Here is a 14,942-nt window from a genome sequence, read left to right on the forward strand (position 1 = left end):
ATCGCTGCTTAATGATATGAACTTACGGAAAATTTTTGCCTATATTTAATTTACTATAAATTCAAGATATAAATATATTAGATTCATATATTTAACAGATATCACTATATCTTATGTTTTGATTTTATAATAGATCAAATTTATTAATTATGAATCTAAAATATAAATATATGAGACTTATGTATTTATTAAGTGAATCTACTATATATTTTATATCAGAGTCTATAATGGATTGGTAAAAAGATCCTAAACTTAAATTGAAGCTCCTTGTTGATATTATATTATTATTAGCTCATCTCTACTCCTATAAGTAGTTTCTCCTTGTATACTATAGTCAATCATATCCTTCAAAATCTGGTAGAGATATGGAAGTTCATGTTGTTGCAAGAGAGGTCACGAAGCCCTCTTCACCAGCAATTCAACATAAAAAACCCTACAAATTCTCTTTTTTCGACCAGCTTACTCCTACAACTTATGCTCCTATTGTTTACTTCTACCCCAAGAAGAATAATTCTGAACCCAATCTCACCACTCAAACCCTAACCCACTTAAAGAAATCTCTTTCTCAAACCCTTGATCTCTACTATCCCTTCTCTGGAAGAACAAATGATAACCTCTATGTTGATCGTTTCGATGAAGGGGTTCCATTCCTTGAAGCTAAAGTGAATTGTTCCATGTCCGATTTCCTTAAGCGACATGACACTGAGTCGTTGAATCGTCTCCTTCCATGCCAACCCTTTCGCAAGGAAGTGAACATGAACATACCCTTGTTAGCATTTCAAGTGAGCATATTTACTTGTGGAGGAATAGCTCTGGGCTGGTGCTTGTCACACAAGCTCATTGATGGATCAACAGCTTCAGCTTTCGTTACTACTTGGGCTTCTATATTTCGTGGAGATCTTCAGGATGTTATAAAACCAGATCTAAACGAGGCATCGCTGGTTTTCCCTCCAAAAATTTCATTTCCACAAAACCATTTATCTCTAATGGAAAGCTTGTGGTTCACTGAAGCCAATTACGTTACAAGGAGATTTGTGTTTAATGCCAAAGCCATAGCCACTCTGAGGGATAGAGCAAAAGGCAAACTTGCGGCTCCACCAAGTCGCATTGAGACTCTGTCATGTTTCATTTGGAAATGTGGCATGACTGCAACGAAGCAAATATCAGGTGTCACAAAGCCATCGATTTTGGTTGAAGCAGTGAATCTCCGGCAAAAGACGAAGCCACCCATGTCCGATGCCTCCTCTGGGAATTTGTTCTGGTGGGCAATTGCGGTTGCTAACCCCACAGATACAAACACAGAGTTTCCTGAACTGGTGAGCCTGTTAAGTGAAGCCATTGCACTATATAAAAGTGATTACACGCATACTCTACAAGGTGAATATGGGTTTGAAACCGTGTCTGAGTACTGTAACCAGCTACAAGAGTTATTTTCCCTGGAAAAGCCAGATATATTTGCATTTACGAGCTGGAAAAAGATGCGTTTCACTCGTCCCAACTTTGGATGGGGAGAGCCCTTTTGGGTTGGTGTCATGGGAAAAGCTGGCCCTGAGTTCAGAAACCTCACAGTGTTCGTTGATGCAACAGATGGTGAAGGGATAGAGGCATGGATCACCTTAGATGAGCAAAGAATGGCCATACTGCAACGTGATCCTGAGTTCTTAGCATTTGCTTCTCCAAATCCAAGGATTTCTACCCTGTAACTTGTTCTTCAAAGATTAATTAATTACTATATATGTGATTATATAGCAGGCTAGCTAGGTATGCTTATTTCTGGTAATCACTTGAGATAGTTAATTTCCTTACTTAGCTCTCTATGTTATGAGTACAGAGCAATAATTAATGTGGTTTCTAAGTTAGCATGTATGCTTATTGAGTAAGCTAGTTAATTTTACCGTTGAAAGTTGTAATTTCACAGCTCCTTCGCTCTATTATTATGGATGCTAATTAATAAGCAGCAGTTATTAGAACTTGTATATTTCCATTATTGTGGGATTTTAATCATCATGATAAGATTTTTATCATAAACTATTTATATTTAGGCTTCGTTTGTTTGGAGAAAAATATTTTCTTGAAAAACATATTTTTTAGCATTTAGAGCACTCAAAATAATAAGTCAACGAAAAATATTAAGCTAAATGACTTTCTCTATTTAAAAGAAGAAGTTATCTTCTAAACTTTGATAATTTTATTAAAATATAAAAATACTTTTACATATGCAATATAAACATATACTATTATTTTAACATTGCAATCAAACAATAAAAAATATTTTTTTAGAAAATATTTCTTATATTTTTTGTATTTTCTAGTATTTAGAGTACTCAGAAAAATAGATCAACGAAAAATATTAAGATAAAATGACATCCTCTCTTTCAAAGAGGAAGCTATTAAAAAGTGAAAATAATTGTACATATATAATATAAACACATATCATTCGAAATTATATATAATTAATAGGATGGCTGAATTTTAATTTATCACTTAAATATATAATTATAAAAATTTAAATTTAGCATATTTTTATTGAATACTGACTTCGCATATTTATTTTAAAGGTGAATTGCAAAATGATCTATGTAAATTGTCATAATTAATAGGTTAATCTCTATATTTTTTCAATTCAAATTAATGAGTTAGTTCCTAGAATTCCTTTCCCTAAACAAGCTAGTCCCTCCGTCTAAAGGGCAGTATTTTAACTATTCAAGATACTTAAAATTAAACTTTTTTTTTTCTTAAACATGCGTTGCACATTATTTATATTAATTATATGTATTCATGTTATTTTTCACATATAATTTTTTGTTAATTTTTTGTATATAATATAACATTATTATAATATATTAATTTTTAATAACTTATTAAATTTAATTATTTATTGTCATAATAAATTATTAAAACTACATATTTTACTCTTAATTAAAGTTGATATACGATTAATTTGTTAATTCTAAAAAAGATGGATTGATTTTTTAACGAGGAGCCGGTTGCACCATTGCTGCACCAAGGTTCAATTACAAGGTCCATAGCAAAGAAGCTTTCAAGGCATGGTGTCCAACCACATTAACAAACTCAACATGATGGAAGAATTCAATTCAAAAGAGGGAGCACTCAAGGACACCAATTTCATGGTGGTTGGTATGCTAGTCAAACCATTGGTACACCATGGAGAGGAATCGGTTCAATCACTAGGGACCAAGGCCTAGGCTGCCCATTCATACACCATTTCACACTCCACATGCTCCAAATGTGTGTCTTAATCTACCCCATAGCTGCCCCATTACTGTCCAATTGATGGAGAAGAGTATGTTCATCTATATGCCAAATAAGAAAAAAGCATCAACTCCATTTTTGGGATACACCAGCAACCCACCTGACACCTATTTTGTACACTTCTCAAGGCTGAATTATATCAATCAAAGCCTTTTCAATTTGATTATATCTGATTGTACCCACACCATTTATGTTTGAACTTATTTTCCATTTTTGCTTAAGAAAAGTATAATATCCAAGCATGGGAAGACATATTTGTCGTTACCATGCTTGCTGGAGTGCCTTCTTAAAAAGGAGATTTCTCCTTCATTTTACATATTTTGAAGATCAAAATACAATTTTCTCTCATTAGAGAGCTTTGCAAATATTTTTGCAATATTAGTTCTTCTTAGAACTTAATCCAACTCTTAGCAAATTCAACCTAGTTTGTTAAGTTTCATTGCATGTTCAAGGTTGTCCTTCCCTCTTGGAATTTTGGTTTTGTTCTTGGCTATTCACTTTGCTTGTTTTCAGTTAAGTTTCATTAAAGGGTTGAAGCTGCTTGGGCTTGGTTTCTTATTTTGGAGATGGTTGGGACAAATTTCCTCTTAGTATGTCTCTGTTTATCTTAGAGGAATTACAACATTTGGCATTAGAGCTTTGGTGCTCTCCAAAGTAGGTTTATTGTGTCTCTTTTAGTGCGTTTCTTGTGTTAAAATTTCTGTTCTACTTCCTTCTTCTTTCAGCTTGAAGATCCTTCTTCAAAGCTTGTGTTCCTCCTTGTGTTGTGGTTAAATCTATTTTGTATTGTTTTGTGCTTCCATCTTGCTTTTTCCTTCTTTCAAACGTGTGTCTTTGCCTCTAGAAAACCTTGTTTGTGAATTGTTGTAACTGTTGTGTGGTTCTTTCATCTACATCTTGCTGTTATAAGTTAAAAATTTTGTTTTGGTACAAGTTATTGTTTTTGTGAAAAAAAAAAGTTTGTGTTTAATGTTGAGATTAAAAAAAAAAAAGAGAACATATTCAGAAGCAAAAGAAAAAAAAAAGAATCAAAAAGGAAAGAAAAAGAAAGGAAAAAAAGTAAAGAAAATTGTTTGAACATTGTTGAATTGAAACTTGTTATTTTAAGGGCTGTACTAAAGCACCTAAAACCAAACCTACCCAGAAAAATCTCAAATTTTAGAGAGAGGTTTTGCATACCAAATTATGCCTAGATATCGAGTTTGGTACCCAAATTCCACAGTTTACTTAGTGAACCTGGTTTTGCATCTATTAGGCTAATTTGGAGTCCAAAACTCCAAACTGATTTTTGAAACTTCTAGACCCATTTTTCCTTATGAAAATAGTGTCATTTGGTTGCCTTTAACACAATTTTATAGATTTTCTTCATTTGCATATACTTGCCTCTTATTTGTTGTCTTTAATTTTTAGCCTCTAGAGTCATATACACCTTTATTAATACTCATTTTGCCCCTATTTTGTGCTTGAACATATACTAAAACTTGATTAAACTTGCTGCCTTTGTGAAGAGTTAACCTAGTTCTAACAAGAACTTTGAAGGCTAGAATTAAGTGGAAAAATGCTAGAGTGGTGAGCACATTAAAAGGGCAAAAGCCATTGATTGAGTAAAACACTTTGAGTGGTATTAAAATTGAGTGTCATGTGAGAAAATTGGTGAGGAGAATTCTATTTTATACTAACCTTTTGTGTAGATATTAAATATGTCTCAAGAAGTAGAAGGTGAGAGAAGTGAAAGAGGGGTTGAGAATCCTTCTTACCAATAAGCTTTGGGTTAGCATTTGGAAAGGGTTTCAATGACTTTAGCCTTATTGGCAGACAGAATTGAGAGGCTTGAATAGAATAGTAGGAATAGAGGAGTTGGAAGGGTGAATGGAAAAGGAAGTCAAAGGCCAAATGTGGCTGGATCTAGTGGGGGTCCTAGGGCAACACCTACACACCCTATGGCTGATTAGGATGATGATTGTGAGGAAGGCCAAGAGCTTAATGATGAGCAGTGATCCTATGCCTATGATGATACATATAGGCCAAGGAATATGAGAGTTATAGGAGGTAGAGGAGTTAGAGGAGTTAGGAGAAATATGAAGGAGCATGCAAGAGAGAGAGATAGGCTAGATAATAATGTCAGGGGCATTAAAATGAAAATTCCTCCATTTCAAGGGAAGGCGGATCGAATGCTTACTTAGAGTGGGAGAGAAGAGTAGAGCTGGTGTTTGATTGCCATAATTATAGTGAGGAGAAGAAGGTGAAGTTAGCTGTTGTGGAATTCATAGATTATGCCATTGCTTGGTGGGATCAACTAATAGCCAAAAGGAGAAGAAATGGCATGAGGGGAGTAGAAAATTGGGAGGAAATAAAACAAGTAATGAGGGACAGATTTGTACCTCAACACTGCTATAGGGAATTGCATCAAAGATTGCAAGGGCTAGTGTAAGGAAATAAGAGTGTGGAAGAGTACTTTAAAGAGATGGAAATGGCTATGTTGAGAGCCAACGTTGAGGAGGATAGGGAAGCCACTATGGCTCGATTCTTAAAGGGATTGAATGTGGATAATGCTAACATAGTGGAGTTATAATACTATGTTGAGTTGGATAACGTGCTAAACATAGCTATAAAGATTGAGAAATAAATGAAGAAGAAGAAGAAGACAATGAAGTTTGGAGTGGGGATGAATGCAGCAACCACTTCTCCATGGAAGTTGAATTTGAGTAAGAGAGTTACTAAGGATGAGAAGGTGGTTTCTAAGGAAAAGAAAGTGGAGGCTAAGGTGAGTGAGAAGCTACAAGTTATTGACAGGGGTAAAGGACCTAGCACTTCTAGTGGGAGAACTAGAGACATCAAGTGCTTTAAGTGTTTAGGAAATGGCCATTATGCATCACAGTGCCCTAACAAAAGGGTTATGATAATGAGGCCGAATGGGGACATTGAGTCCGAAGATAATGATGTACATTATGATGATCTGAGTGAGAGTATGCCGCACTTGGAGGAGGATAGCGATATAGAACATGCCGTGGGTGGCAATGTGCTTGTGGTGAGATGTGCTTTGAATGCACAAGTAAAAGAGGATGGAGGTGATGAACTCTAAAAAGAGAATATCTTTCATACTAGTTGCTTGGTGAATGAGAAAGTATGCAGTGTGATCATAGATAGTAGAAGTTGTGTGAATGTAGCAAGCACCTTGGTTGTGGAAAAGCTCGGATTGCTTCCTACAAGGCATCCTAGGCCATACAAACTTCAATGGCTGCATGAGTGTGGTGAAATCAAGGTGAATCAGCAAGTGTTAATTTCTTTCTCTATTGGCAAGTACAAGGATGAGGTACTTTATGATGTTGTACCTATGCATGTCGTCATATTTTGCTTGGAAGGCCATGGTAATATGATAGGAAGGTGGTTTCAAGAATAGGTACTCCTTTGAGCATGAAGGCCGAAAGCTGACACTTGCACCTTTGACACCAATGCAAGCTTTTAAAGACCAAATGAGGATCAAACAGTCTATGGATGAGAGAATTCAAAGTGAGGTCGAGCAAAAAGAGAAAGATAGAAAAGAAAGAGAGGAAAAAGAAATAGGGAAGAATAAGAGGAGAGAAAACCAAAAAGGAGTGAAAGCAAAAGGAAATGACTCAGGACAAAGGAGAGTTGTGAGAAGAGTGGAGAGAAGAAAATCTGTTTGCTAGTAAGAGAAAAAGATGTGAAGCATGCCTATTTCTCTAGTAGGCCTATTCTTATACTAGTGTGTAAGGGAACTTACATTAATTTTTCTGACATTGACCCTCCCGTGCCTAGTTGTGCTATGTCTTTGTTGCAGGAATTTGAGAATGTTTTCCATAAAAAGCTTCCTAGTGGGCTGCCTCCCATTAGAGGCATTGAACATCAAATTGATTTTGTGCCTGGAGCAACGATCCCAAACCGACCAGCCTATAGGACTAATTTTGAAGAAACAAAGGAGCTACAAAAGCAAGTTGAAGAGCTTCTTGCAAAATGCTACATGAGGGAGAGCATGAGTCCATATGCCGTTCCAGTGCAAATGTGTGTGGATTGCAGAGCTATCAACAGAATCACTGTAAAGTATAGACATCCCATTCTTAGACTTGATGACATGCTAGATGAATTAAATGGTGCATGCATATTTTCTAAGATTGACTTGAAAAGTGGTTACCATCAAATACACATGAAATTAGGTGATGAATGGAAACTGCTTTTAAGACTCAATATGGATTATATGAATGGTTAATCATGCCTTTTGGCTTATCAAATGCACCTAGTATATTTATAAGGTTGATGAATCATGTCTTGCATCCTTTTCTTGGTAAATTTATTGTTATATATTTTGATTATATTCTTGTATATATCAAAAATTTGGATGAGCATTTGACTCATTTGAGGTTGGTTTTTAATGTGCTTAGGAAGGAACAATTGTATGCCAATCTTAAGAAATGCACATTTTGCATGAATAAGGTGATCTTTCTAGGATTTGTTGTTAGTGTCTAGGGTATTGAAATAGATGAGGATAAGGTGAAAGCCATTAGAGAGTGGCCTATTCCAAAATCCATGAATGAGGTTAAAAGTTTCCATGGGTTGGCTAGCTTCTATAGGTAGTTTGTGAGAGACTTTAGTGCCATTGTCACACCATTGAATGAGGCAGTGAAGAAGAATATAGGTTTTAAGTGGTAAAGGGAATAAGAGCATGCATTTAACTTGCTTAAAGGAAAATTGTGTTCTGCTCATTTACTTGCTTTGCTTGATTTTTTTAAAACTTTTAAAATTGAATGTGATGCCTTCAGGATAGGTATTGGTGCTGTTTTGATGTAGGAAAGATGTCCCATAGCCTACTTCAGTGAAAAGTTGAGTGGAGCCACTTTGAACTACTCCACCTACGACAAAGAGATACATGCATTGATGAGGGCTTTAGAGACATGGTAACGCTACTTATGGCCAAAAGAGTTTGTTATTCATAGTGATCATGAATCATTAAAGTACTTGAAGAGCCAAAACAAACTTAGCAAAAGGCATGCTAAGTGAAGCGAATTCATTGAGTCATTTCCATATGTGCTTCAATACAAGCAAGGAAGAGACAATGTGGTAGCCGATGCTCTTGTTAGGAGGTATACTTTTCTTTCCATACTTGATGCTAAGTTGTTGGGTTTTAAATATGTGAAAGAATTGTATGTGAAAGATGCTGATTTTGCCAAGATATATGAATCATGTGAGCATGCTGCATTTGATAGATTTTATAGGCAATATGGTTTCTTGTTTAGAGAAAATAAGTTGTGTGTGCCAAATTACTCTATGAGAGAATTGCTTGTTAGAGAATCACATAGGGGTGGTTTAATGGGTCATTTTGGGGTAGCTAAGACTTTAGACATCTTCAAAGAACATTTCTTTTGGCCACACATAAGGAGAGATGTAAAAAGAATATGTTCTAGATGTATAACTTGTAAGAAGGCTAAGTCTAAAGTTTTGCCCTAAGGATTATGTATGCCTTTGAATGTGCCTACTAAACCTTGGGTAGATATATCTATGGACTTCATTTTAGGTTTACCTAGGTCCAAGAAAGGGCATGATTCTGTTTTTGTTATTGTTAATTATTTCTCAAAAATGATACATTTCATACCATGTCACAAATATGATGATGCTATGTATGTTGCAAATCTGTTTTTTAAAGAAGTTTTTAGATTGCATGGTATTCCTAAAACTATTGTTAGTGATAGGGATGTAAAATTTTTGAGTTTCTTTTGGAAGGTGTTGTGGGGTAAGCTAGGTATAAATAGTGTTTCTCTATTAATTATCATCTCCAATCTGATGGGCAAACTGAAGTTTTCAATAGAACAGTAGGAACACTTTTGCGTGCCATGATTAAACAAAATTTAAAATCTTGAGAAGATTGCATACCATTCATTGAGTTTGCATATAATAAGGTTATGCATTCTTCTACTAGCTTTTCTCCTTTTGAGATTTTTTATGGCTTTAACCCACTAACTCCTCTGGACTTGCTACCTTTGCCTACTAATGAGCTTGCTAGTTTAGATGGGAAAAAGAAAGCAGAATTAGCAAAGAAGATTCATGAGCAAGCACGGCAAAGACTTGATAGAGTGAACGAGAAGAGAAAAGCTACATTCAACAAAGGGTAGAAACATGTGGTCTTCCAACCTGGAGACCTTGTTTGGGTGCACCGTAGGAAAGAAAGATTTCTTGCCAAAAGGAAATCCAAGCTTCATCTAAGGAGTGATGGACCCTTTAAAGTGATTAAGAGGATCAATGATAATGCATACCGAATTGATCTTTCAGGTGAGTATACTATGAGTGCCACTTTTAATATTACTGACCTTTCTCCTTTCTATGCAGATGATGATAATTCGAAGATGAATTCTTTTAAAGAGGGGGAGGATGATGAGGAGCCGGTTGCACAATTGCTGCACCAAGGTCCAATTACAAGGTCCATGGCTAAGAAGCTTTCAAGGCATAGTGTCCAAACACATTAACAAACTCAACATGATGGAAGAATTCGGTTCAAAAGAGGAAGCACTCAAGGACACTAATTTCATGGTGGTTGGTATGCTAGCCGAACTATTGGTGCACAATGGAGAGGAATCGATTCAACCACTTGCGACCAAGGCCTAGGCTGCCCATTCATACACCATTTCACACTCCACAAGCTCCAAATGTGTGTCTTAATCTACCCCATAGCTGCCCCACTGCTGCCCAATTGCTGGAGAAGAGTTTGTCCATCTATATGCTAAATAAGGAAAAAGCATCAACTCCATTTTTGGGATACACCAGTGACCCACCTGACACCTGTTTCATACACTTCTCAAGGCTGAATTATGTCATTCAAAGCCTTTTCAATTTGATTATATCTGATTGTACCCATACTATTTATATTTGAACTTATTTTCCATTTTTGCTTAAGAAAAGTATAATATCCAAGCATGGGAAGACACATTAGTCATTACCATGCTTGCTGGAGTACCTTCTTAAAAGGGAGATTTCTCCTTCATTTTGAATAGATTTTGAAGATCAGAATACAATTTTCTCTCATTGGAGAGTTTTGCAAATATTCTTGCAATATTAGTTCTTCTTAGAACTTAATTGAACTCTTAGCAAATTTAGCATAATTTGTTAAGTTTCATGGCATGTTCAAGGTTGTCCTTCCCTCCTGGAATTTCAGTCTTGTTCTTAACTATTCCCTTTGCTTGCTTTCAGTTCTTCTTGGCATCCATTGAACGGTTAAAGTTGCTTAGATTTGGTTTCTTATTTTGGAGATGGTTAGGACAAATTTCCTCTTGGTGTGTCTCGAGGAATCACAACATTTATTTTAACGATCCTCTTTGATTTTAATAGCTAATTAAATCTAGTCTTTTATTATCATAAGAGTAAATTACCATGATTTTTTTTGTCTATCTCATTATTTTTCTCTTTTCTACTTTAATATATTATAAAATTATAAATAATATTAAGTATTAAATTAATATTAAATAAAAATAATAAGTAAACACTGTTATAACAATATTGTTAACCACAATTTCATCCTAATTTAAAATGATTAAATCAAATAAAAGTTTATTATTATTTAATATATTATAGATGAAAGACATACAAATTTAAAAATTTAACGTGCAAAGATGTAAGTAATGTTGTATTATTATTAGTAATACATATATTATGTTGATTTTATAAATAATATTTGCAATGCATGTATTTGTTTAGGGTTTTTTATTTTTTTGTTTTAAAATATTCATATTTTGTTTGAACGTATTATGTTCCTTTTATAAATAGTATTCTCAATCTTTTATATATAATACATTAACTATACTAAAACTCTAATAATTTTATCTCTATTCATTTTCTTTAAAAAAAATTATTAATGCCAATTAACTTTTAAATTTTCACGTTAATTTTGCACCTAAAATTTACAAATTAATTTTAATTAGAAGTAAAAAAATTCAGTCCTTCGCAATTTATTCATTTAAGTTTTTCTTCTTAGCTTAAAATATATTAAATTTTAATAGTCAATTACCTTTTAATTTTTTCTCGTATTAATATCTAATTTTTGAAGTACGTGTAATTTTTAACTTTAAGTACTTTATTCATAATTATATATAAACACTAAATAATTATTTATACTAAATATACAATGTTTTATTTTTTTTTCACTAAAAATTAAGAAATATTTGATCTCTAACTAAAATTTTCCTTTTCTACAACGAATTTTTTTATAACTATAATAATTATATATCTATCAAGTATATATTTTAGAAAATATACAGCTAATATATTCTATATTATAATTATTGATTTAATTATTATAATATGGTCGAAAACTCTAACTAAGTTGTATATCAATTAATATAAAAATATAGAAGAGAATACAATCTATTCATCACCATATTTGGTGTAAAATTTTATAAAAACTTTTTAAATTAAAATTATATAAAAACTTTTTAAAGTACCATGATTTTAATAATACAATTTATTTTTTATAATTAAATTTATTAATTATTATAAAAAAAATTATTAATAGTTGTGATAGAAATAAAAATTAAAAAAAAGATGAAAATTAATTTAATTAAATATAACCACAATTGTTTATGATTTTTTTAGTTGTTTTATGCCATACGTACATCAAAAAATAAGGTATAGAATATCAAAATTAACATAAATGGTTATTGCAATTATTTCTTGCTCCTACTCGCATTGCCAAGCCCATCGATATGCCAATTATCATCATCCTTTAAATTCACCAAACCAAGAAAAGGAGGACATGCATTATTTTCCTGCAAAGACAGCCATGCAGCTAGATGAAATGGATTCATCCAAAACTAGACATAAGAGAGATCAACAAAAAGAGTAGTGTTAGAGCCACGCAATGAATTCTTCAGTTCTAAATAGGCCTTCTTTTTTCAAGGTTGTACATTTTATATATATATATGATGTATGAAATACATATGAACCAAGAAGTAAAAAGAATTTTATACTCAAATTAGAATTTGCAACAAATATAACTGAAAAAGAATTGAAAATTTTTACTTAAACTTATAAAATTTTGTATAGAATAGCAAAATAAAACTCTTCTCTGAATATCATCAAGAAGAGTTGAAGGAAAATATATGTACTATCTAAAATAATTATGTACAATGATTTTATTGATTCTACAATTCAGACTAAAGAGGAAGAAATTTAAAAGTTGAGGTCCTGAGAAAATCATGATTTTAGCCTTATAATTAAATTTCACACAATATATATAGGGAGAGACACATATGCTAAAAAATATTTGAATTTATATATATGCTATAACCGAGATTACCATTATAATTAAATTTCACACAAGATATATAGAGAGAGACACATATGCTAAAAAATATTTGAATTTATATGTATACTATAACCGAGATTACCATTATAATTAATTAATTGATAGTTATAAAATCATTCACGTATTGAATGTAAACTACAACACAGGGAATAACTTTATAGCATACAAATTAGAATAGGATATTTATTATGAAAATTATGCTAAAAATTAAGATTTATATTCTTATTAAGATATTATTAATTAAAATTTACTAAAATATATTAATTAATTAAAATTTTATTAACCAATTAAAATAACAATGAAGAGTATTTTTGTCTATCCTATTATTCTCCCTTCATACATTTATATAATATAAGGCCCATTTCACACATATATATATATATATGCAAAAGTTTTATTTTGGATTACAACAAAAAAAATTAGTTACGAAGTTAAGCACAAGTAGGATTAAATAGCAATTTTAAATTTATTAAATTTTAAAAAGTTAATAAAATTTAAATAATAAAAATTGTAAATTATAAATAATATAAAGGGTTATGGGTGTTTTTGGTAAAACTAATGTCCCTCACTTCCCATGTTTATATACAGTATAGATTTATAAAATTTATCCCTCCCTTCTCAAATACTCTCTCCCTTTTTGTGTCTCTCTCTTATTTAGGATGGTGATTATTCAGATATTTACAAGTAACCGATCCGATCAAACCCTAATAGAATGAGTTTGGTAGTATATAATCTGGTTTAGGATGAGTTTGTGTTTGATAAATAATATTCATGATAGGTCAGGTCAAGTTTGGGTTTTGCATTTTGGGCATTCATTACCTAAACCATTTATATAATAATTAATTAAATATAAAATATATATTTTATATAATAATTTTTATATATTATATTAAATAAATAGAATTTAAATATTTTATAGAATTATTAAATTTTTTAAAAATAAATTATTTATAAAACTTTTTAAGTAGATTATTAATTAAAATATATAAAATTAAACATGTTCGCATATTTTTTGAATAATGATAATCGGATTTGAAACGGATTTAAATATTGAAAATATTAATTGAGTTCGAATTCATGCTTTTTGCAGTACCTATTTGTTGCCATCCTACATACTCTTACTCTCTTTCTCACACACATTCTGCCTCTCTCTCACTTAATTTCCCTTTTAATCTAATCCAACTCATCATAATGAGTAACAAAGTATACAAAAACTATACAATGAAGTACACTAATCTAAACAATAAATCTCACATGTAGAAAACCCAAGCTCAATAACAAACAAGATAAAATAAATAAAGAAAAAGCCAATGAGAGAGAGACTATGTGATACTACTTGCCCAAACTTTAAGTCAAATAGTCAAAATTCTACACAAATGTCCAACATGAAAATCAGAAAGGTCAAACACTATATTAGATGGTCAAAAGATCAAGCGAGCCAAACAAAGTACCAGGGACTGAAATAAGACCGAACAAAACACCTTTGATCACCCAACAAGGCGAGCAAAAGACATACCAAGCAATACTAATGCCAATAATTAAGCAAGACCGGATCTTACGTATCAAGCAATAGTCATATCAGTAATGAAGCAAGAGCATATTTCATAGAGATGATCTCTGTAACGGTCGGGCTCCAACCACTAGAGGAATTGTCCACTTTGACCGTAAGCCTCACAGTTTTGTCCCATAGTTGGAATAGAGAACTTCTCAGGAGGTCACCCATCATAGGATTTCTCTCAAGTGAGCACGCTTAACCCTGGAGTTCTTCCAACTCTCCAGGCCATTCCACCAAAAGGCGCCTCAAGTGATTATAGCCCGACTATGAACCTACATCTGAAATCATTCCTCTTCCTTTTAACATTTTTCGTGCTACCAGCAAGTTTTGATTCTTGGTTCTAATTATTTTTTCATTGTTTGTGGTTTTTGTCTTCCTAATGGTTGCAGATTTAAGGACTCCTAGCAAAAGTATCATCTCCATCACCCCCACACTGGGAGGAGACCCGCCTGTGACAACAATGACTAAAAATTTAGCTACACCCACGTTCCCATCCGGTGCTTAGATTCCACCACATAATGTTATCATCCAAGATTAGTAAAACCCGATCTAGAGAATGACACTAGAGCAGTTCTACCAACTTATCTAGGATATGGATACCCAAATCGCCTTCCTTAAGGGGTTAATCTCGAGGACCAGCGCCCCACTAGGGACACCTACCCTAGAAGTAGGAAAAGTTGTAAGAACTCTTTCAATAGAGGCAGATATGGCTAAAACTAAAGAAATCAGATAGGAGATCACCCGGTTGACAAATATTGCTAGGAACCACTTTAAACACGATTCCTTTCCAGGATAGTTGCCGGACAC

The 14,942-nt window shown here is 32.8% G+C and overlaps 1 protein-coding gene across 1 annotated transcript; it reads left to right on the top strand.

Annotated features, from left to right (window-relative positions):
- Positions 1 to 320: 320 nt before the first annotated feature.
- LOC110667245 (vinorine synthase) lies at positions 321 to 1,987 on the top strand. The gene has a single exon (XM_021828044.2). It carries the CDS (start codon positions 366 to 368, stop codon positions 1,701 to 1,703), a length of 1,338 nt encoding a protein of 445 aa, XP_021683736.2. The 5' UTR covers positions 321 to 365; the 3' UTR covers positions 1,704 to 1,987.
- The last annotated feature ends 12,955 nt before the right edge of the window (positions 1,988 to 14,942 follow it).

Source organism: Hevea brasiliensis, chromosome 8 (assembly GCF_030052815.1).
Source record: "Hevea brasiliensis isolate MT/VB/25A 57/8 chromosome 8, ASM3005281v1, whole genome shotgun sequence".
NCBI lineage: Eukaryota > Viridiplantae > Streptophyta > Magnoliopsida > Malpighiales > Euphorbiaceae > Hevea > Hevea brasiliensis.